This window comes from Phragmites australis, chromosome 8, assembly GCF_958298935.1.
Source record: "Phragmites australis chromosome 8, lpPhrAust1.1, whole genome shotgun sequence".
Classification (NCBI taxonomy): domain Eukaryota; kingdom Viridiplantae; phylum Streptophyta; class Magnoliopsida; order Poales; family Poaceae; genus Phragmites; species Phragmites australis.
The window spans coordinates 35,651,359-35,675,176 of record NC_084928.1 but is presented as its reverse complement, the minus strand read 5'-3'; the positions used below and the strand labels follow the sequence as shown (position 1 = coordinate 35,675,176).

Sequence of the window (23,818 nt, the reverse complement as noted above, 5' to 3'; positions counted from 1 at the left end):
GTTGGTGAAAGAATGGAAGATATGGGTTGATCACGGCATAATCTATTCCTTTGCACACATAGTGCTTATATAGTTTCAACATGAGCTATACATGTTAACTGTCAATCAGATTACAACTCCGAGCGCCACATCTGCTTCTTCCCCGCGCAAAACCAAAGCGAAGCAAGCGCACGGGCAATCCGAGCTCAGTCCGAACGTGTCTCGTAACCGCGTGCTCTCCGATCCGCTCTCGATTCGAATTGTCGCCAGGGCAATATAAGCCAACGCCCACTCCCGAGTCCCGCCGCCACTCTCTTCCCCTTCCATCCTTCCACCACTCGCTAGGCAGGTTAGCCGCCATGGCCGAGCAAAGCGCGCTCCGCCGCTGGAAGCCGTTCTTCGCGGCGTTCGGTCTCGTCGACGCCGCCATCGAGGACGCCGGCCCGGGGCTCTCCCGCGACCACTTCCGGCTCGTCAGGGGCCAGATCGTCGAGTTGCTCTGCGACGCTTCGGACGACGGCAAGGCGGAGGAGCTGTGTCTCGTGCTCGACGACGCGATGGTCCTGTCGCTCGTCACGCTGCAGGCGGTGCCCGCGGAGGTGGTGCCGAGGATCCTGGCATCGTCCGCCGACCTCGCCAACGCCGTCGGCGCGCTGAGGAGCCACGAGTCGGAGCGAGTCCGCGGGCTCGCCAGCGACATCGTCCGCGGCTGGAGGGCGTCCATCGAGGACGACATCGTAAGGGCTAGCGCAGCCATGGAGAAGCTGGATGCTCTGTCGCAGCTTCTGCCTTCCGGGTGCACGGCGTTCCACGTCTCTGACGGCCGCAGCCACAACGCGCCCTCGGATCATGACGCCAAGAAGAACAGGCCGGCCAAGATCGAGGAGAACCAGCCGCGTCCCAGGAAGATGGCTCCCGTCGTCGTCGGATCCGGTCGTGTCAAGGCGGCAGAGGCCTCTGATCCCTTGCCGAAGAAGACGACTCCGGTTGCTGGCAGCCAATGCTTGAGGACGGAGAACACGAAAGCTTCAACCAAGATTTCGTTGCCCAAGAAGACGCCACCTTTCGTTGGCCGCCCCGCCGGCGACGACCGTGCGATGCGTTCCAATCCCGAGAAGAAGATGGAGGCTACAAAGCGCAAGCTGCATGAAGGCTACCAAGAAGCGGCGGACGCGAAGCGGCACCGCAAGATCCATGTCATCGAGGCGCCGAAGATGCTGGAACAGAGGAATCGGAAGATGCACCCCATCATGCGGGAGCGGAGCCAAGCGAGATGCGCGACCTCCGCGGCCGTGAGGCGTTCTTTGATGCCATCGTTTCAGAGGATTTAGGGCTCTGTAGGGTTTTAGAATCTTTTGGCCATTGGTGCATCGATCCTAGCTAGCATCAAATCTCTGTTTAATGCGGCACATGTAATGTGATTGTGATTGTCCGTACATTGCAGCAAATAGCTGACTTTATTTTGATCTGTATGTTACTAAGTTGCTAGCCGTGTGATTTCTCCAAATTTCTCATTTGATTTCTCGAAATTCTTTAGGATTTTTCAACGCTGTTGCGTGTCTAGCGCCTAACCTCGGCCACCATATGCCTTTGTTTGAAACTTGTGTGCAAATTTCTGCTCAAAGCAAAGCTCAAATCGGTGGCACGCGCACGCATTGGCAGCAACGAATCCTGAATCCTGAGCTCTTCAGTCACGGCTGCTTGATCAGTGTTGTCTCACCAGTTGCAAGCGTCGTTTGTTCGTGTTCGCACCTTGCTCCCGTAATCCAGTCTCCGGTGCGCGACGCCGTGACCGTGAGGCCTCGGCGAGCCGGTCAGGCGCACGGCTTGTACGTGCATACCAATTCGGGTCATCAAAAACGTGTGGTTTTAACACTCAAAGTTGAGAACAAGTTACTTTTTTTTAACACGAGCCTCTTTGTTGAAGCTTTCGTTGGAGGCTTTTTGACATGATGCGATACTGAGGATGGAACCCCCGGTGAGCTCAGCTCAGGCCTGGAGCTCTGCCACTAGGCACTATGCCTGTTCGCAAGAACAAGTTACCTGGCCTGTACTACTACACTTTTGGGATTCTATGCAAACCATACTGTTCTCTGAGCTGTGCAATTTAGTCGATGTTCAGAAGATAGCATTCGGTAATTATGAAAAACAACCAGCACAAATCAATCTGCAGCACACGACAACCTCGCATGACTCTCTTCAGTCTCTTGCTTGTTTATGACACTTGTGCAAATTTCTTCTCAAAGCAGGTTACTCCGAAGAACTGAACTAGCAGGCCGGCCGGGTAGGCCCCATGCCCTGCATGAGAATGATGCAACCCAAGGCAACCTACCAAGCTGCTGCTGCTCAGCATGAGATGTTTACATGTGTTATGCTCGTAGTCGCAGCTCCCCATCGAATAGATTCCTGCATATATGCTTGCCCGGTTGCCCCCTCTCCTTCTTCGGGAACCAAACTGAAGTCTGAATGCATAGGAGCATTGAACAACGTGCAAATTAGCATCAGACGAACAGTAGTAGGACTTTCAGACAATGACCCTGAGCGGCGTCAACATTTCTCTTTTTTACTACTCCCTCACCCAAAATTATCTGAGCTTGAAGTTTTTTCAGTATGATGCACATTGCACCACATGCCTTCGTGAATTTTTCTAGTTTTTTTAGTAGTGATTTGGATCGTAGGTGTAACACCACGGATTACTACAAATCCGGAGGTTACTACCTCACATCAAAACTTACGCTAAGTCTATCAATTATTAGATATTTTCAGCAGAGTTTCTCATGTATTTATCAGTTTTCGAACAAACAAAATTCCAAACAGTTTATAAACATTATATTTATATGCAAAAAGTAAACATCATAATCTAATTCCAGATCCTGACACAACCCTAAGAGTCAGTACAACTCTAAGACTCGTTACACGTGACCAACTTGTCCAATTAACTATTTAACCAACCAACTAGCAATTACTGTTTCAATGCTTTAAGAATGTTGGTAAAAGAAAAAGTCTTCCATGAATAAGTGCGGTGAGAGCCTCTTCTAGAGAGGAGATACAAGTTTAGAGAAAAAAAAAAAGGAGAGAAAGGAAAACTCATGTGTTTTTTACTAAAAGATTGGTCCCCCTAGGCCTGATGGCTATGGATCTATATTTATAGTGTCATATCGGATGTAAGTATACAAGTATGCCTTTTACAGAGATAGTGCTATATGTTATCACTATATCGCAGAGATCTAGACTGGTTAAATCACACAGCCTGGGTCTAGATAGAATACTTTTACGCCTACCCAAAGATATTATCTACCATGACAAATGCAGCGGTGTGAACTGGACCAAAGAGAGGGGCTTGACTGGTCATAAACTGTGTCGTCACACTGTCCTAGGTGTCATAGTGGCCTCCACTTGCATTAGGATGTCAGGGTAGCCACCAGTTGCACTGGCATTAACTGCCTGTCACTTTGTGTCAGACAATTGCAGTTGGTGTTCTTCTTTTGCAGATATTCCCTTCGGAGGCTAGCGACTTGTCATGTCTCGATAGGCGGTGGCTGGAGGGGTCCACAACCTCTAGGAACTTTTAGCTTCTTCAGGGACTTCAGAGCCTAAGGGCTCCGGATGAGCTCTTTATGGTGCCTCCTTAGTGATGTCTGTGGGCTGGGATATTTCCCTCAACAGTGCCCCCTTATCTGCTGGCCCCGAGGTGTGGAGGGGTGAGCGGATGCTGAAGGAACTAGCTCCAGCCCAGCCTCATACTTAGGATATCCTGACATAACTTCTTGCCTTTGAAGAGCCTTTCCATGATAGTTGCAAGCAGCGATGATGAAGTTTGATGAGGACGGTGTAACTCGGAGGAAATCGCATGGCCTGGAGTCCAAGGTCGAGAGTCGAAGGTGTCAGCATGGTTCCTATGAGGTTTTGATGGGAACAAAACAGTCCAAAGTCCTGTGGTAGTGGCCCGAGGTGTGATCGTCATTTGACCCTTAGGGTGACGTGCATGGCGGAGGTGATGAGGGGGAGAGTCTATGATCCCCTCGGTGGTTTGCCGCGGCAAGGCTCGAAAATGATGTTGGAGCCAAGGGCCGTCGAGGTTCTTACGGAGGCCACGCGCTTCGGGGCCTATGCAGAGGCCTAAGGCGTAGCCGATGTTGGAGCGAAGGGCCGCCATGGTTTTGATGGAGGAAACGTGCATCGGAGCCTAGGAAGAGGCGGGAGGCATAGCCGATGTTGGAACTGAGGGTTGTTGTGGTTCTGATGGAGACGACATGCTCCGAAGCCTAGGCAGAGGCCGGAGGTGTAGCCGATGTTGGAGCCGAGGGCCGTTATGGTTTTGATGGAGGCAACGCGCTCTGGAGCCTATATAGAGGTCAGGGGCGTAGTCGATGGTTGAGCCAAGGGTCGTCACGATTCTGATAGAGGAAACACGCTCTGGAGCCTATGCGGAGGCCGAAGGCGTAGCCGATGTTAGAGGTGAGGGCCACTGCTGTTCTGATGGAGGCAACACACTCTGGAGCCTATGCGGAGGCGTAGCCGATGTTGGAGCCGAGGGCCACCGAGATTTTGACGGCGGCGACGAGCAAGCCCCTTGGCTCCTTTGGTGGCCAGTCTTTTCGCCTCTCGAATTATCATGATGGAGATCGTGAGTAAAGATAAGATATTATCCTCGTTTTTTTGGCACAAGTACTTAATGACACGTGGTGATAGCAGCGTGTCCGATGGGGTAATGGGTCTTGCGCTGGCTTACCTTGCATGCGCCGAAAGGGGTTCAAGCAATAAATACGACGGGATGTGTGTGCAAAAAAAGTATGGTGCCACCGCAAGGAGTCACCACGTGTATGCGGATTTAACTGGGGCGTGGCCATGACCCCCTAGTGCAGTAATTAGGAAGGCCTCAGGACAATACTCGTGATGGTTCCACTTTCTTCCATAGGCGTGCGCAAACAATTGGCCTGGCTATAAAAACTGGGGTCTACCCAGTTGATCCTTCACCACTGCGCAAGAGAGTGATTCTTCTTTGGTTTGATCATGGTATCCTTTTCCTCAACAGCGGAGATATCGACGGTTTCGACTGGCTCAGAAGGGGCGGGGCCACCTCTGGTGCTAGCACCAAATCTGCTTGTTGTGGTGCCTCCAGGGGCGAGCGGCCCTGTGGGCATGCTTGCAAGGTTGGAACCGGTGCTTGCAAAGTTGGAGCCGGCGACCCTCGTGCTTCCATCCTTGTAGAGAGAGACACCCCCCGCCATTCCGTCTCAATTTTCCATCCGGTCGGGATAATTGATATTTTTGACGATGAAGAGGAGGTCGATTGGGATCTCTTGGAGAAGGAGATATATGAGGAGGAGAAGATGGAAGCGAAGAAGGAGGTAGCTTAGGCGGTGAATAGGGAGACCAAGGAGGAGGGAGAGAAGCCTGTGGATGAGTCATCTTCTTCTTCGTCCTCATCCTCTGACAGCTCAGGGGTTGATTACTGCATCAGCTTCAGTAGCGATAGGCTACAGATGAAGTGCATACGCCGCTTCATGCGCCACTATTAGGGCTTGTCGTTTTCTTCTCAATCTTTGTTGATGCTCTTTTTTCTTGCCCCGAGTAGTCCAGATACCGGGAATTCGGGAGGGCATGTAAACATCTTTTAGATGTAAATTTTATAAACATGACTGAATCCTTAGAGCTTCATATCGTTATTTCCTTTGGTCAGAATGCATTGTGATCCTTCGAACGTGTAGCCTTTCATGTTTTTGTGTGCACCTAAGCCTCCATGCCTCACCCTTCCCTCCCCCCTCCCCCCGCACGCTGCGGTTTGCTGGTGGCCAGAGGGTGCGATGGCAGGTATGACTTTAGGATGCTAGGTGCAACTAGAGTGATGAAACCTCACACAGGTTTAGGCCTAAACACAACCACAACAGGTGATATCGAGGTGATCTCGACGCCTTTGGTGGAGGACATAGACCTTATCGTTCCTGGTGGTAGAGTGTGCGGTTGATTGTGGGGGCATGAGATGAGTTCTTTGACGGAGTGTGATTTCTTGTGTACGCTATAGGTTCAAATTCATATAGTTACAGCACAAATTAACAAATTATGACCATGACTTAAAAACTTGTTACTAATATATTATGAACATTTGTACGTTTTACAGTTTAGTTACTTTGTTGTTACAACACATATTTATTAAATTTACAGTGATCATTTTACTGTATTCTTTATCTAATTTGATTGTAATCAATAAATTTATTTTTGCTAAGTGTGTAAAGAACTTATGAACTTATTACTCTATATTCTGTATTTTCTTCACTTCAGCCTACCTGTTCGTATGGGTTTTTCTTTTTATTAAATCCTTATTTTTTTCTCATCAGTTTTTATGTCACCTGATTTTTTTTGCCAGCCTATTTGTTCTTCAGCAATAGCGACGAAGCCCAGCATCAAATTCTAGCCCAATTCAAGTTGAAAAGCTTCATCAAATCCGAGCCCTCTGATTGAAATCAAAAGGCTAGAAAATCGAGTGTTGAGAAGCTCAGAAACACCCCATTTCTAAATCAACACAAAAGAGAAAATAAATCTGAGCCACATAATCATGATCAAACGTGCAGAAAATCGACATACCGTTCTGTGCTAACAACAGGTGTCCAGCCGAATAGTGCCCTCCTTGCAGCCCATATACTTGAGTTGTGCAGGCGCTGACCACACCGGGCCATATCATCCGTCTATTCAAAACTGAAGTAATGGGCAGATTTATTGTGACATTTGTTCATAACTGAAGTTTTTTTTTTTGTGAGATTTGCTAACATCAGTCTTTTTTTTTTTTTTTGTGTGCATCCGTTGTTGTTGATGAGCAGATTTATTGAGTTCACCGTATTCAGGGTTATATTTCTCTCTGTGAAGATGGATTAATTCCCTGCTCATCACTTGAATACTCGGTTATTGTTTGTGGCATTTCTTAAAGCTGTATCTCCAGGGCATAATGATGGGCCTTTTTGTACTTGTGCATGTAGTATATTTTGATGTATGTCACATGAATAGTTAGCCTTTGTAGTTTTCTTTCTTTTTTACTCTTTCATGAGTTGTGAGAGATGTTATTGTAATATTTTGGACCTGATATAGATGTTCTTATATTGTAAGAAAGATTTGATTAATATTTAATTTTGGAACAACCATGTTCATCTTGTTTAATCCTTATGTGCTTTGCCCTTACTTATTACGATTTTAACCTTTAGATGGCTAGAAAACGGCCTCCTGTCTTAGTAGAGCTAATTAGCAGTGGTGAGTCCGATGATTCAGACTTTGAAGGTAATCATAATGCATGTGTTGACCAGATAGCTTTTGTTTACTGATTTGCAATCAAACTATATCATTTTTTATCTATGGTTGCACTAAAATTTTAATTTCTTATAGTTTCATTGCAACATAGACGTTGTCCTACTGAATTTTTTATACCCAACATGTACTGCTTTCAGTTGTCTAAGAAATTCCCATCTGTCAAATTATTTGCTACCTGATCAGAATTTTTAGACGCTTGGACATTTGAATGCTCTTCAATATTGCCCTGATTCATGGTCACAATTTGATCTTTTCCTTTGCTTGCTTTCATGTAACAATATGTTTCTAGAATCCCAATCATGCAAGACTATTGGAAGATCAGGTTAGTTCATCTTATAAGCTATCTGAACCAGTCGCGCACATCACATGCAAGTCAAATAGATATAAAATCTTTGGCAATGTTATGTATTTGTGGAAAAACACTTAGCATCCTTAATTTGTAATGCCTAGAAATATTATGATATTTTGAATTTTGTATTTGTGGGAAAGCACTTTAAGACACTAAATTTTGTACTCCACAAATACTTTTTTTTTTAAATTTGTATTTGTTGGTGAAAGAATGGAAGATTTGGGTTGGTCACGGCATAATCTATTCCTTTGCACACGTAGTGCTTATATAGTAACAACATGAGCTATACATGGTAAGTGTCAATCACATTACAACTCTGAGCGCCACATCTGCTTCTTCCCCGCGCAAAACCAAAGCGAAGCAACCGCACGGGCAATCCGAACTCAGTCCGAACGTGTCTCGTAACCGCGTGCTCTCCGATCCGCTCTCGATTCGATTTGTCGCCAGGGCAGTATAAGCCAACGCCCACTCCCGAGTCCCGCCGCCACTCTCTTCCCCTTCCATCCTTCCACCACTCGCTAGGCAGGTTAGCCGCCATGGCCGGGCAAAGCGCGCTCCGCCGCTGGAAGCCGTTCTTCGCGGCGTTCGGTCACGTCGATGCCGCCATCGAGGACGCCGGCCCGGGGCTCTCCCGCGACCACTTCCGGCTCGTCAGGGGCCAGATCGTCGAGTTGCTCTGCGACGCTTCGGACGACGGCAAGGCGGAGGAGCTGTGTCTCGTGCTCGACGACGCGATGGCCCTGTCGCTCGTCACGCTGCAGGCGGCGCCCGCGGAGGTGGTGCCGAGGATCCTGGCGTCGTCCGCCGACCTCGCCAACGCCGTCGGCGCGCTGAGGAGCCACGAGTCGGAGCGAGTCCGCGGGCTCGCCAGCGACATCGTCCGCGGCTGGAGGGCGTCCATCGAGGACGACATCGTCAGGGCTAGCGCAGCCATGGAGAAGCTGGATGCTCTGTCGCAGCTTCTGCCTTCCGGGTGCACGGCGTCCCACGTCTCCAACGGCCGCAGCCACAACGCGCCCTCGGATCATGACGCCAAGAAGAACAGGCCGGCCAAGATCGAGGAGAACCAGCCGCGTCCCAGGAAGACGGCTCCCGTCGTCGTCGGATCCGGTCGTGTCAAGGCGGCAGAGGCCTCTGATCCCTTGCCGAAGAAGACGACTCCGGTTGCTGGCAGCCAATGCTTGAGGACGGAGAACACGAAAGCTTCAACCAAGATTTCGTTGCCCAAGAAGACGCCACCTTTCATTGGCCGCCCCTTCGGCGACGACCGTGTGATGTGTTCCAATCCCGAGAAGAAGATGGAGGCTACAAAGCGCAAGCTGCATGAAGGCTACCAAGAAGCGGCGGACGCGAAGCGGCACCGCAAGATCCATGTCATCGAGGCGCCGAAGATTCTGGAACAGAGGAAGCGGAAGATGCACCCCATCATGCGGGAGCGGAGCCAAGCGAGATGCGCGACCTCCACGGCCGTGAGGCGTTCTTTGATGCCATCGTTTCAGAGGGTTTAGGGCTCTGTAGGGTTTTAGAATCTTTTGGCCATCGATCCTAGCCAGAATCAAATCTCTGTTTAATGTGGCACTTGTAATGTGGTACATTGCAGCAAATAGCTGACTCTATTTTGATCTGTATGTTACTAAGGTGCTAACCGTGTGATTTCTCCAAATTCTTTAGGATTTTGCAATGCTGTTGAGTGTCTAGCGCCTAACCTCGACCACCATATATGCCTTTGTTTCAAACTTGTGTGCAAATTTCTGCTCAAAGCAAGGCTCAAATCGGTGGCACGCGCACGCATTGGCAGCAACGAATCCTGAATCGTGAGTTTTTCAGTCACGGCTGCTTGATCAGTGTCGTCTCACCAGTTGCAAGCGTCGTTTGTTCGTGTTCGCACCTTGCTCCCGTAGTCCAGTCTCCGGTGCGCGACGCCTTGACCGTGAGGCCTCGGCGAGCCGGTCAGGCGCATGGCTTGTACGTGCATACCAATTCGGGTCTTCAGAAACTTGTAAAACCTTCAGGCATAAACACTCGAAGTTGAGAACAAGTTACCTGGCCTGTACATTTACGGGATTCTGCTGCAAACCTGTTATCGAGACCTAGCGACTAAACGCGCACACGCGAATAACTTGGAGATGATCATACGCAGTGAACAACACATGTTTTTGTGATGTGCAATCAACCCACAGCTTTTTTCTGTTTTCTTCTCTGTTTATGGACTATTACATAGAAAGAAAGATCACTTGTTTCCTAAACATTTGCCATAGTTTGCCGCTAATGCGTGCCATCCAAAAGAATAACTCACACTAAAAAAGAAACAAATGATATGACACGAGTACTGTTCTCTGAGCTGTGGAATTTAGTTGGTCTCCAGAAGGGACCCTGCTAATCCGCGCACGTGCGCTAGCAGAGGTCACGTGCATGACTTCTGAAAAAAGTGATAAAAAATTTGCACAAGAAAAATCTGGTTCAAAAGTTTTGAGAAAAATTTAACGAGAAAAATTTGGCCCAAAAGTTTTGAGAAAAAGCTTTTAGAAGAAAAAAATTGTTCTCAGAAAATTTAAGAAAAATTAAAAAAAGTTTGAATAAAGTTGCCTTTACGTGGGCCCGTGCAACAGGTCATGCACAGAAAAGAAATTTCGTTTCAGAAGGTAGCACTTGGTAATTATGAAAAACAAACAACACAAATCAATCTGCGCACACGACAACCTCGGACCACCACGCCTGTAATGACAACAGTTAGCATAAGCACACACTGTCACACTCCACAGCTCGCATAAATCTCTCGCTTATCGAGGATCACCACGCAGCACTCGACGATGTCGGTGCCCATGACACTGGGTGCCCTGCCGAGCTCGCCTGCGCCTAGTGCATCGCCGGGCCCCGCCGCGGCCTTGAGCGTGGGTATGGCGGACTGCAGCAGCGCTGTCATGACCCGGTCTCCGAGCAATGACAGATGGGGCTAGCGTCCAGAATCAGGAAGGGTCTACAAAAAGAGCAAGTCAAGCAGCTCAAGACAACAATGAAAATACAGAATAGAACTCCCTTCTTCCTCATTGGTCTTGTTCTTCCTTGAACTCTTCTCTGGATTACCCGCCCCTGCTATCTCTTCCTCTCCCAACTTCCCTGCTGCTCTTGTACTCAGTCTTCCCCAGTATACCCATTTTGTATCCCTATTTCCCCTTTGTACTTAAGAGGTGTATCAGTGTGTTGACTGTGAGCTCCGAATTCGGTAATTTGTATACTGGTGGGTGTTGATTATGTGATTGGATCGACGAGGATCGTAACAGTTGGTATCAGAGCCGTCAATCCTCGGAGCTGTGGATCGATGGCCATGGATTTCGTCAGAGGAGGTGTTCGTGGTGGCGATGCACACCACCTGTTTGGTGAAATGCCGAACCGGTTGGACACAACCTCGAGCTGTCTTCTTCGCGTTACCGTGAGCTTCGTGCAGTACTCGGTGACCAAAGGGGTGTTGCACGAAGTCTTCGGTGTCTACAGGTCGACGGCGGTGCGTGTGCTCGCATTGATGACTGCGGAGCGCGTTGAGGCGTTCGTATGGTTCCGAACGAGCTGGAACGCGGAGCAAGCCCGACGAGCTACCCACGGGCGCAACGTTTATGACGAATGCTGTCTGTTAGACTTCCGCGGTGTTCCTCCCCTTCCCGGCGTCAGCGACCACTGTGACAAAACAGCAACATCAACACCGACTTCAACCACGGCAATCTCGGCACCAGCTTCGGCCATCACGTCTACATCCACTCTGAGCGTCCGCAGGTCCATCCTTCGTGTCATGGTGAGCATGGTGCTCTACCCTATGATCACGCAGGTGCTCCGGCAAGTTTTTGGCCCGTACGGCGTGGAGATCATCCGGGTGATGGCGGGGCACAGCGAAAGCGAGGTCGAAGCCTTCATCGAGTTCCGGTGGTGCTGCGATGCCATGCGCGCTTGCGAGGCTTTACATGACCGCAACATATGGGACGGATGCTGTCAGTTGAGTATCGAGCACGTGTGGTCTCCTACCCCAGCACCAGTGTCCGTCATCCACTTCCGCATCACCGGCATCAGAGTCCGCCTCTGCGTTGACAAACACCACGGCGTCCACTGTGGCATTCCCCTCGGTGTCGGCATCCACTGTAGTCGCGCCTACCTCCACCATCGCGCCAACATCTAACACCACCACTAACGCTCCTGCATCGACAGCGTCTCCGGCGCTAACACCTACCATTCCCGTGGCCGTCGCGGTGCCCAAGTCCATCACGACGTATGTCTCGGCGTCGATGACCACCCCTCCATCAGCTGTTGCCTCGACATCCGCTTCTGCATCGGCATCCGCGGCAGCGTCGACATCCGCACCAGCGCCTACATCCACCACCATCGTGCATGCGCCCACAATAGTCGCGTCGGCACTACACAGTCGCGCCCAGGAGAACAGCACATTTCATCCGCAACGTCCTAATCTCCTCGATGGGCCACTGTACCAGCTGCCCACCGTTGCGGCCACTGCTGGTGGTTCAGGAACAGGCCGCACCTGCGCCAATGATTGCCCCGTCATCTTCGATCCAGGAACCGGCCAAGTCGCGCCTGAAGCCCCCAGACGAGACTGCTCGGTAGGAATTCGTGCTCCAGCTCCAACATTTAGCACACATGTCCCTTCTATAAGAGCTAGTGAATTGGCTGTTATGGCTGCTGCAGCAGGATCTGTGGTTGTCTTAGTGGCAGTTGCTGCATCAATTGATGCTACTGAGGCTGGCTTCCAGGGGACCAAAATTGTGAGACGCATTGGAAATGTGAAAGAATTTGAGTTCAAACCTATTGGTGCTAACCATAATCAGGGACTTGGGGTTAGCATCTGGGTCGCTGGTATTGCTTTTCAGGTGAAGGACTTCTGGAGACCTTTGGAAGGATGGAGGGATAATCTAGAGAAGTATATCCTTCAATGGGAGACTAAGCATACAATTGTTTGGACTGCTACATTGCTTGCAGTTACAGACTTTAGTGATAAGTTTGATTCCGGGAAGGCAAGGCAAATGTGGGCAGAGAAGCTTATGTTCGCAGCTAAAGTGTCCAGACTCATGAACATCATCATCAACTCACTCTACAGCAACAAAGGCATCTTCCTGAGGGAGCTCATATCCATTGCCTCTGGTGCCTTGCATAAGATCTGGTTCCTTTCCCTCACTGATAAGGAGGTTCTTGGTGGAGGTTTTGGTTGGAGGTCCTAGCAATTGGAAGTGGCATTCAAAAAGGATAAATTCATGGCTAAAGTTATGCAGTACTATGAACAGACAGTCCTGGTTCAGTTGGAGGACTTTGCAAATCACACTGCACCCACAACTCTTGAGAAGCACATACCACTAGATCATCAAGGTATGCAGCTTGTTCACGTAGAAGTGGAAAGAACAACTACCAATTGTTGTCATTTGCTTTTACTTGCTGAAAAGAGCTGTTGTGGCGGCATTCAATTGTTGTTATCACCTTGGCTGCCACCTATGGAACAAGCAGACACCCAGGGATCAGCCACTGTGGCAGCAGAAGCATGGAGGGAGTATCTGTGCAAGCACCGGAGGGAATGCAATCAACATAGGCTCTACCCATATAAACCGATATTGAACCCTCTAATTATGCAAACATACATAAAGCATAATTTATCAAATTTGACTCCATATGATCCAAAGTAGTAGATTAAGTATGTTCAGATGCTTGCTTTGCTCTTCCGGTGCCTGTCCGATACTGCCTACACAGAACTCTGGGAGTTCGGTGCCATCTTCGGTCACACCCACGTCACGCTCCGATCATTCGTTCTCTAAGGAAGAACGCATGCAATGTGATGAACATGAATGAGGTGCAATATGTATGCTACAAGATGCATAAGAAACGAGGATGCATCATAATAACAAGCTAAAAGTGCAAGACATGCGAAAGAACAATGAAGTCTATGATCTAAATAACTTTGGAAAGTTGACAAAATCCAGATGTTCTGGGTTGAACTCGGAACCTCCAGGTTTCGGAACTTCCAGGTAGGGGCTCTCGGTTAGCGATTTTTAATTTAACTCAAAAATTCCGGGTAGAGTCTAGAACTTCAGGGTTGGGTCGGAAGGTTCAGGTTTTGTTTTGGGTGGAGGCAGGTTGGTCGAATTTTCTGGGTGAGGCTCCGAGCGAGGGTGCTCGGTTAGGGCTAAATCGAAATACCCAGAACCTCTGGGTTTTAACCCGGAACCTTCGGGTTTTGGCTGATTTGAGTCTCGCGATGTTCCGACGGTCGATTCAAAATGCATGTTAAATCTATCCCACATAAACATTTATATGTTCTAGCCCAAGGGTTCCAGACTCAATTTACACTTTAAATCATCAAGGTCTCTGAGTACAATCCAATTCGGGTAACTCGGAACTTCCGGGTTAAGCTCGGAACTTATGGGTTGTTCTAGAGAAGGTTTTTCGCGGGGAAAACTTGGTCAATTTGATTTGCGAGCATCACCAATCCAAAGAGAAGCATGTTTGAACTGGCTCAAGGGTTCTAGAACTCACTCACCAACCTAGCAACTCGATTTCCAAGCTCAAACTCATCCAAATTCCTCTTTTGCTCCAAAACATCAATAACTCGAGGCACTTTGCAATGAAGCTCCAAAACTCGGATTTTGACCAACTAAAACGTGCATTCGAGCTATGGGATCCTAGGGACTTACCCATGGTTGTTTGCCAAGGCTGGTGACCATCGGTTGAATGAGGAAACGACGGAAAAACTCGGGGAAGAGGAAAGTGCCGGTGCTCCTCGTTCTTCAACCAAGAACACCAAAAGATGTCAAAATCGGCTTGAATCCTTCGGGAATGCGCAAACAACTTGGATGGATGGGAAGCTTAGGAGCTAAGGATCGCATTGGTACCACATACGTACCTCTGTTTCGCTTCTAGAGGGAGTAATCCGAGGAGGAAGAGAGAGGGAGCTTGAGAGGGAAGAGGAGGGGCAGTAGCTCTGCTGCTCGGGTGGAGTGAGGGGGAGCGTGGGAGAGTGAGGGGGAGAGAGAAAGGGAGTGGTTGGCCACTTGAGTGGCCCCACGTGTTAGAGAAACGAGATATTTTAGTTGCAAATTTCATTCTTTCTCTCCCAAAATTCATTTTCTCATTTTATTAACTCAACGAGGTGCTCTAGTGCTCAAAATTAGACATGATGCTAAGGATGCTTAATTACACACTTGGAGTTTTGGGACGTGATACAAGCTACCGCAGAAATAGAGAAATCCCTCCTCCAAAACAGTAAATGAAAATCAATGTCAAGTTGAACGACACCCGAGGACTATGGATACTATACATCTAGTGGATGATCAACATCCGTATACCAGCTCAAGTGTGCACACAAATATTGATGATAGGATATCGGAACACCTTGACTCTATCGTAATGTGAAATCATGATGAGTCAACAAGGGTAGATGAAATCTCTATCAATTATATTTATTTTGAAGAATCATTTGACCAAAAGACTACAATTGTCGACATTTACTTCTCCTCAAAGATTGCAAATGATCTTCACAATGATCTAGATCCCAAGACCATGGCAGAGTGCCGCAAGCGCTCAGACTGGACACAATGGAAGGATATAATCTAGGCAAAATTGTGCTCGCTCTCCAAAAGAGAGGTATTCACATCAGTAATACCTACTTCTCGTAACATTTTCTCTATGGGATACAAGTAGGTTTTCTTCCGCAAACAGAACGAAAATAATGAGGTGGTGAGATATAAAGCGAGGCTTGTAGCACAAGGGTTCATACAGAGACCCGATATTGATTTCAATGAGACTTACTCTCTAGTAATGAATGGAATCACTTTCCGATATCTAATTTCATTGGCAGTTTAAAATCATCTATGTATGCAATTAATAGATGTAGTGACCGCATACCTATATGGGTCACTTAATTCGGACATATATATGAAAGTCCCCGAAGGACTAGACATACCGAATCCAGACGCAAACCGCAACATGTATTGTGTAAAGCTTAAAAAGTCACTATATGGCTTAAAGCAGTCGGGAAGAATGTGGTACAACCAACTAAAAGAGTTCCTTCTACATAAAAAGATACTCCAACAATGATGATTGTCCATGTGTTTTCATAAAGAAATCCTCAACAGGATTTTGCATCATCTTTGTATATGTTAATGAACTAAATATCATTGGAAATACAAAAGATATAGATGAAGTACGCAATCATCTTAAGACGGAATTTGAAATGAAGGATTTGGGTAAAACCAAATTTTGCTTAGGTATACAAATCGAGCATCTTCCTTCAGGTATTCTAGTACACCAAGTCACATATACCTAGAAAATATTGGGAAAATTCATTATGGACAATTCATATCCATCCAAGACTCCAATGGTTGTTCAATCTCTTGATATGGAGAAAGATCCATTTAAACCATGGGAGGAAGGAGAAGAGATACTAGGACCTGAGGTTCCATATCTCAGTGCTATTGGAGCGATTATGTATCTTGCAAATTGCAGCAGGCCTGATATCGCATTTGTAGTGAACTTACTAGCTAGACATAGCACTACTCTAACTAAACGCCATTGGGCAGGAGTTAATAATATCTTTCGATATCTTCAAGGCACTATAGATCTTGGTTTTTTCTTTCAAAGAAAACAAGATATGAATATGATTGGATACACTGATGCTAGTTACTTATCAGATTCCCATAATGCCAGGTCACAGACAGTCTTCATGTTCTTACACGGTGGAACAACCATTTCTTAGATGTCTTCAAAACAGACTCTTGTTGCTACATCCACAAATCATTCTGAAATAATTGCATTATATAAAGCATCATGCGAATACGTATGGCTTTTGCAGAATGATAAACCACATACAACAATCATGTAGTGTTAGTTCCATTGAATCACCAACAATTATCTATGAAGATAATTCTACATGCATTGCTCAAATGCAAACAGGTTACATAAAAAATAATATAACCAAACATATTACTTCTAAAATATTCTATCCTCCGAAAATATATTCATAGAATTGGTATGTGTCGGTGACACAGGAACCGAGGGGTCCCCGAGTCCCGAGGCCAGAACAGCAGAGTGCCACTTGACGCCCTCTCTCGGGGGTTATCTTCCCGAGGTACGAGAAGGCCAAGTTCCGGGAGAGGGTGATCGGGGCCACGTACAGTGGTCCCCGAGTACCCGAGTTTCCCGATGACTCGAGAAGACCAAGTACCGGGAAGAGGGTGCTCGGGGCCATGCACAGTGGCCCCTGAGCACCCAAGTTCCCCGATGACAAGAAAATCCAAGTTCTGGGAGAGAGTGCTTGGGGCCTTGAACAGTGGCCCTCGAGCACTCGGTTCCCCGAGGACCTGAACAGCCAGTTCCGGAAGAGAGTGCTCGGGGCTGTAAACAGTGGCCCCCCGAGTACTCTGTTCCCCGAGGACCCAGAGAGGGAATATCCGGGAGAGAGTGCTCGGGGCTATGAACAGTAGCCCCCGAGCACTCACAGTTTCCCGAGGGCCGGAAAAGTCCTTCGCCGGTGGTCCCCGCAAGGGCCCAGCGGTGAGGTGTCAACTGGTGAGAGGCCCGATGCTGCATTTAAGAGGACGCGTGACCTGTCACTTTCAACTGCTCCCCCCACGCTTGTTGTCAGCCCCTGCCACGGCCTGGCAGGGAGGCGTGAGGACATTTAATGCATGGGTCCCATCGCGCGTCATCCGGCGCGCCTCAGGATAACATCGCAGAGCCTGAGGCACCCCGCCTGCCGCCCTGCTGTGTCAGGCTTGCACTGACCAGGCGGGCACGCCGGGCTGCTCGGTGGCTGCCCGGTGGGCCCTCCCCGCGGCGCCCGTTGAAAAGCGGCATGATGACGAACAAGATCGGACGGGGGCGCATTTTCAACCCTCCCTGTCACCTCGCGCAGCAGCCTATGATGGTTACTTTCCATTTATAGCATCTCGAACCTCGCGCCATCTTTTCTGGGCACGCTACCACCCCGGCGAGTATATAAGTGGGGCGGGCTCCCCGGAGAACGACAGTTCAGTTAAGTTGAGTAGAAGTGGAAGTCAAGTTCAGCAGAGGACAAGTCTAGAAGCCTCGACGAGCACCGAAGAATAAGGAGCACGAGGCTATAGACCAAACAAATATTCTTGTAACCCAGCAGATACTCAGAGAGACATTCTCAGAGCATTTATAGCATACACACAGGAGTAGGGTGTTACGCTCAGTGCGGCCCGAATCTGTCTAAAAATCCCCTGAGCATTTACTACTTCCTGCATCCGATCATTCCACCCCCACCTGCATCTCATTTACTCCCATTTATTTCACCTACGAAGCGGATTCAGAATCATCCCCCTGGCCGAATCTCAAAGGGGTCCCTCCGGATCCCCGCTTGAGAAGTTCACCCTCCGACAGTATGCGATAGTTACAAGATTTGCAAGATTCAGGAGAGTTGATCCCTGAATAATAATTTGTTCATATTATATTACACTCTTTTCCTTCATGAGTTTTTCCTATACGGTTTCTCATATAAGGTTTTTTTATGAGGCAATATCTACATTATTCCTCATATTTTTTTCAAGTGGTTTTTGAAGGATTTAATATGATCCATAGATTATAGTTATTGTTCTCTAAGCTCACCAATGAGTTTTTCCTATTTAGGTTTCTCATATGAGCTTCAATAAAGCAATAACCAATATATGTCATATCATTTTCTTCTTATATTTTTCCATTAAGTTTAAAATGAGTTTTAATAGCATATCAATATATTATTTTGTCCTCATATTTTGTCTATAGGTTTTTCAGAAGAGTTCTAGCAAAAAGTTTACATTTGAGATAATTGGTCAAGAAAGAGTGTTGCGAACAGACATTCCAAAAAATAAACATGTGATCAATTAGTCACTAACTGCCATTACAGTTAGTCTTTGTAATTCGTGTAACTAATGAAGGGACATCCGTTGGGTAAACCGACCTCCCCAACAGGTGTATTTGTCGTCCCTTCACCCAATATAAATATGTAAACATCATCATTAATGAATATAGGGATTTTCATTCCCTCTAATCTCTCAATCTACTGTTCAATAGATTTCTACTCACATAAGTGTCATGCACGCAAGAACTGTCTGTTTCTATGTTCAAGCATGTCTGTGACTGTGAGTATGTAGCACCACGATCTCGTCAATTTGTATTTTCCAGCTCTAGCTGTGTAAATATTTCTTAATCTTAAGCAAAAGGGCCAGTTAGAGTTGCATCAACTAGAATAGTTTGGCTTGGATTCCTGTGAAATACACCTATGCAGTGATTGAGAGTTTCAGAATTTCAGAGCCTACGTTTGATAATTTCTGAACCATGTAATCAGTTGATTTGTGTCATGACCCATGATCGCCTCTGCACTGGATTATTGGTTGAGTCGAGGCAATACGCGTCGACCAATCGAGCCTTGAAGGCGTAGCTCCGGCCGCCTCCACCGCGTCGTCGTTCACCTCGACCACTCGAGGCTCCGGCTGCGCGTCAGCGTCTCAGCGGGCGAAGGCGCGTGGTGCGAGTGCAACCCCCACCGGATGCCGCACAGGCCGAGCACGACGCACGGCATGGACGGTGGTGGGCTGGTCGCGGCTTCAGTCTCAGGCTCTCGGCCCGTCAAACCTTTAACAAAAACGTCATATGGTCATATTTTTTGCAAATGAAGAAGTTTGATTACTACCGCCACGTACTCCCTTCAGTCTAAAATAAATATTATTTTGATTACATACAATCAACTGTTTTAAACTTTAGTTATAAATTATTTTATATATATTGAGTTTGCTTACTTGAAAATTACATTAATAGATTTGTCTCATAATATTATCTTTTGCTAAGTTTATAAATATATTACAATAAAAAGTAATAGTCAAAATTATATTCTAGAGACCGTGTTAATATTCAAAACTCAAAACGGCACTTATTTCAGACTAGAGTAGTATTATTCTAAAAAAAAACTGCCTCATTTCTCAGCATCTGATATCATCCACAGAGATTCGTGGCGGTTCAGCTAGGTGGCGAATGTATTTTGCCAATCCAATGTGCTACCCCACCCACAGACAGAGCGGCCCATTCTGATATGTCAGTGAAAATATAATAATTAGATTTGGTTCTCTACATATCAGGATAAGATCAATATGTTAATGTCAGAAATGAGGTCAAACGACAGGCAATTCGACAAAAAGATAATTAGAAGAATTTGCAAGGTCCGTGTCATGGACATCACCATCTTCAGACTATTCATATACTAATGGAAGCAAGGTGTTAACTACAAAAATGATGCTCAGACCGTACACAAATCCAAATTCAGAATGAGGCAGGTGGTACGGTCAAACAAAGATTCCAAGACGTACCTCTCCTGCTCATCTCAATTCTCAGCACGTCTCTGACTGATAGCATCATAAAGATATGTGATTATGTGAACCACAGCATCATGGATACAGATGTATGGCATCGAAGAGATCAGAGACCGCTGCTGGCTGTTTTCATTGCCTCCACACGGAAGGCCATCAAGAGAAGAGAACCCACCGGCGCAAGCAAAGAACAACTTGGCATATTCTTCAGTGATGAAACACCTGTCTGAAGCTTTCCAGACACCTGTCTGAAGCTGCCTGGGGGAAAGCTCCAACTTGTGAACACAAAACTCTTGCCTTCCCTACTCAGCTAGGCAAAAGTCTCCAAACAAATCATTCCAAGGAACTGAAATTTGTCTGGGCATTTATGTAAAACCGTGCTACATCGTAGATGCAGCATTTCGGAAAGAACTTTGTCACCAACATCACTATAGAGATGGGTGCTAAATATATACAAAATAAAACTAGAATGATGAGACCTGTGGCAAACGAACAACGGAGTTCTGTTGCTACTTTTTATGCACAAAAAGACAGGCGGAAAAGAAACTTAAATGTGCGGTGGTACAATGGTTCTGATGACTGATGCATCAGTGCATCACATAACAGCTGATTCTATACATCACCGTCCATATCTTGTATCCCTGGATCCATCAAAGCATCATATATAAAAAGTTGTTAGAGTTAAAAGAAGAGAATTATATCAAGATTTTTCTTAAAAATGTAATTTTTCTATCAACAGCTCATGCTGATTTCAATGAGAAAGCTCTAAATGTCCCAAGGATGTACATTAATTCTAGCATTGGTGGTCCCAAGTTTTCATGCACACTCATCCAAAGTTCTGTTGTCCACACAAGTACACAACCACACCTAAACAAACATATCCTAAACAGCTACCGCATGGATATGTGATAGATAGGAAAACAGAGAAAGTTATCCAGAGGAAGCATTCATAGCAGCATCAACAGGGGAGGCAGGGTACATGCAAAACAAGAAAGAAGTTTTTTCCCCTTCATAGCTCAGCAGCTCAGGTAGGTATTATAGAAGTACACTAAGAACTAAAGAAGAAACAAAAAGAACAGCATACTTGTCTTCCATGTTTACTACATGTCTGTGAATGTTTTTCTTTGGACTAGCATGAGCGTGTTGTGTAGTTTCGTATGTTTTGAGGGGAAAGTGGTTCTTAGTTAGTACACAGATGCAATAATATAGCTTCAAGAACTGGAATTTTTTTTAAAGCAGATTGTTTGCACAGACCTGTAGTGAAAACTGGCCATTCTTCCAGGTGCTGAAATACTAGGAATGGCCCCTGTGACTATGTATTCATCATCAATTTCATCGAATCTGATTTCCCTCAATTCAACAGATTGTGTGGGAACCTCGAGATTAAAGTTTTCCAGATTAGCCTGATTGCTGCTCCTCCTTCCACTACTACCTCTTCTTTCCCTTGCTCTTGCTCTTCTACGGCTTCTTGAAGATCTCGAAAATGCCTTGCAAAAAATACAGGACCACCAGTTTGTCCTAACCCTGCGGAAAACTTCATAGTCTTCTCCAGTGTCATCATCCCCATACTCAATGACATAATCACCCAGAACTATTCCATTAGGAACTTGTGCATGTATTGTGCTCAACACATCTACAATATCAGAAGATTGCTGGAAGTTCTCCCAGTCAACTTGCCTAGCAGGATCAATTTCTGAAGGGCGTGAATCTGGATGCTTTTGTTGTGTATGCTTCTGGAGCTCATTGAAGTTACCAACAAACGAACAGCAATCCTCTTCGCAGCATCTTCTCTTCTGGTTAAGATGCATCCGAGCCTCACCGATAACAATCCATCCAATTACATCACCTCTACACAAGGGGCAGCTTGGGCGGTTGTTTGCATTAGATGACACAATATGAATGCTGTCAAGAGGAGCCACGGCTATAGATGAAACTTTTGCATTGGCAGGAAGCTCATATGCACCTTTAAATCTCTCGAGACAGTTTGAGCGGGTCTGGTCGGTATCACAGACAAATGGCCTGCAACCCTTCTCGTAAGACGTGCATCTCAGTAGGACTGCATTGTGAGGGTAATCCAGGCAGATTGGGCAAGTCACATCCTCCATCCAACTCTTATCAAGGTGTATGTCCAGATCAAATGAGGTGTGCCTTGCCACCTTCTTCACAATCAGATTTCCTGAACCCATGTTGAACTTCCTACCAAACTCTTAACTCTAACAAATGCAGCCTTTCATTAAAACCTGTATGACATCAAGAAGCAAACAGATTAATCCCATGTTTCGAAACATAGCACATATGTTCTGTATACAACACAGTGACATACTTAGCATTTCCATCAATACACAACATGGTGGCTGATAGTCTGTGATACGGTACAAACAGCTTGATGTCTCCAATCAATCCATGTAATGATTCTTTAGATGAATCCGTGTAATGATTTGCTATAATCTCAAACGACTATTTGACGATAATAATGATTAGCTGCAAGCCTTCAACTTCAGGTTCTGCTCAAACTCTTTACGGGTCCCAGCCAAATGGTTTATCCCAGCAAAATCAACAGCTGCGCGTTTATTAGAGACTGACTTCAATCACCAAAACACCGTGTCCCCGGGGTGGACTTGCAGCTAATCATGATAGGGGTTCATTTGAACCCCCAAAATTTCGGGGAAAAGATAAACCACAGCCGCACCAAAACTGGGTATCAGCAGGTAATTCCTATGGCGAGGCATCAACTGAGATCTATCAATCTCGCTCGCTGACCGCTGAAGAACCTAATCGAACCGAAGCATGGACGGAAAGGAAAGATTGGATTGGATTAGAAGGGTGGCACCACGCAGCACAAAAACCCACAACGAGCTGGTTCGGATTTGGATTTGGATTGAGAAGAAAGCCAACTCTTAAAAAGAGGGAATCCATACAGTCAAGCTGGGATTGATTACTCACCACCAACGGAAGAATAAACCAAACAAACGGCCGGACGGATCCCCGCTCCACTAGGACGAGAGAGAGGCGGCGCTGCGGGGGCAGAAGCAGGTGGGGGATCCGGCGGATGGGGGCAGGAGGGAGGGACCGGTGGGTCGGCGGGAGGCGGCGTCGTGCTCGGCTGCGTCGCCTCGGGGAGTCTAGAGTCTAGGTTTGGACTTTTAGGGGAAAGTCATTTGCGTTTGCGTGCGTGGAGTCTAGTCTAGGTTTGGACTTTTAGAGCTATTTTCTTTTTCTTTTTTTTAGCTATTGTTTACTTATTATAATACTGATAATTTTTTTAAAAGATTGATATGACTGGTAGTAAAAACACATATTCACATCACCATATACACTTATTATTTTGATTGTCGATAAGTATATCGTCTACTTAAAAATATCTATTTTAGTGAGATACACAAGAAGTAAACTAAAAAATACAACTACATTCATTCTCGCTTCGTCCTCGTAATATTGGTAAGTTATAGGTATTAAAGACCACGCTTAAGGGATTCCCCTCACAGGCGAAATTCCCGTCGGGAAGGAATTTTTGTTCCTTTCAGCGTTCCAACGGTTTCCCTTCACGGTTCCCGTCACGAAGGGATTCTCATGGTCATTCCCTTTAGGACGGTATTCTCTCTCCTTTCCCTTCACGATTACCCCCGAAGGGAAGCTGTTGGAGATGAGAGAAAATAAAAGGAATGAGAACGGGGAAGGGAATCGGGAAGAAAACAAAATGAAGGGAATATGGCAACTGACTCTGGGAATCCTTTCGTGACGGAAATCGTGAAGAGAAATCGTTAGAACGCTGAAGGGAAAAAAATCCATTCATAGTAACAATCTAACCTTTGAAGGAAAGCCTTGAAATTAGTCTTAGAACTGAGTC

The 23,818-nt window shown here is 46.6% G+C and overlaps 3 protein-coding genes across 4 annotated transcripts; 2 read left to right on the top strand and 1 right to left on the bottom strand.

The window, feature by feature from the left end:
* The first annotated feature begins 338 nt into the window (after positions 1 to 338).
* On the top strand, positions 339 to 1,393 carry LOC133927791 (uncharacterized). Its single transcript, XM_062374182.1, has one exon. The coding sequence runs from the start codon at positions 339 to 341 to the stop codon at positions 1,308 to 1,310; it is 972 nt and encodes a 323-aa protein (XP_062230166.1). The 3' UTR covers positions 1,311 to 1,393.
* Positions 1,394 to 7,786: 6,393 nt separating this feature from the next.
* LOC133927790 (uncharacterized) lies at positions 7,787 to 9,135 on the top strand. The gene has a single exon (XM_062374181.1). The coding sequence runs from the start codon at positions 8,164 to 8,166 to the stop codon at positions 9,133 to 9,135; it is 972 nt and encodes a 323-aa protein (XP_062230165.1). The 5' UTR covers positions 7,787 to 8,163.
* An 11,179-nt stretch (positions 9,136 to 20,314) lies between these two features.
* Positions 20,315 to 23,156, bottom strand: LOC133927287 (uncharacterized). 2 transcript variants are annotated; one of them, XM_062373683.1, is made up of 4 exons: positions 22,915 to 23,156; positions 22,295 to 22,742; positions 21,226 to 22,211; positions 20,315 to 20,612 (listed from the first exon to the last, which is right to left on the bottom strand). In XM_062373683.1, the coding sequence occupies exons 3-4, from the start codon at positions 22,155 to 22,157 to the stop codon at positions 20,591 to 20,593; spliced, it is 954 nt and encodes a 317-aa protein (XP_062229667.1). In that variant the 5' UTR covers positions 22,158 to 22,211; positions 22,295 to 22,742; positions 22,915 to 23,156; the 3' UTR covers positions 20,315 to 20,590. The 2 variants fall into 2 exon arrangements, with proteins under 2 accessions (XP_062229667.1, XP_062229666.1); XM_062373682.1 differs by lacking the exon at positions 22,295 to 22,742.
* Between the last annotated feature and the right edge of the window lie 662 nt (positions 23,157 to 23,818).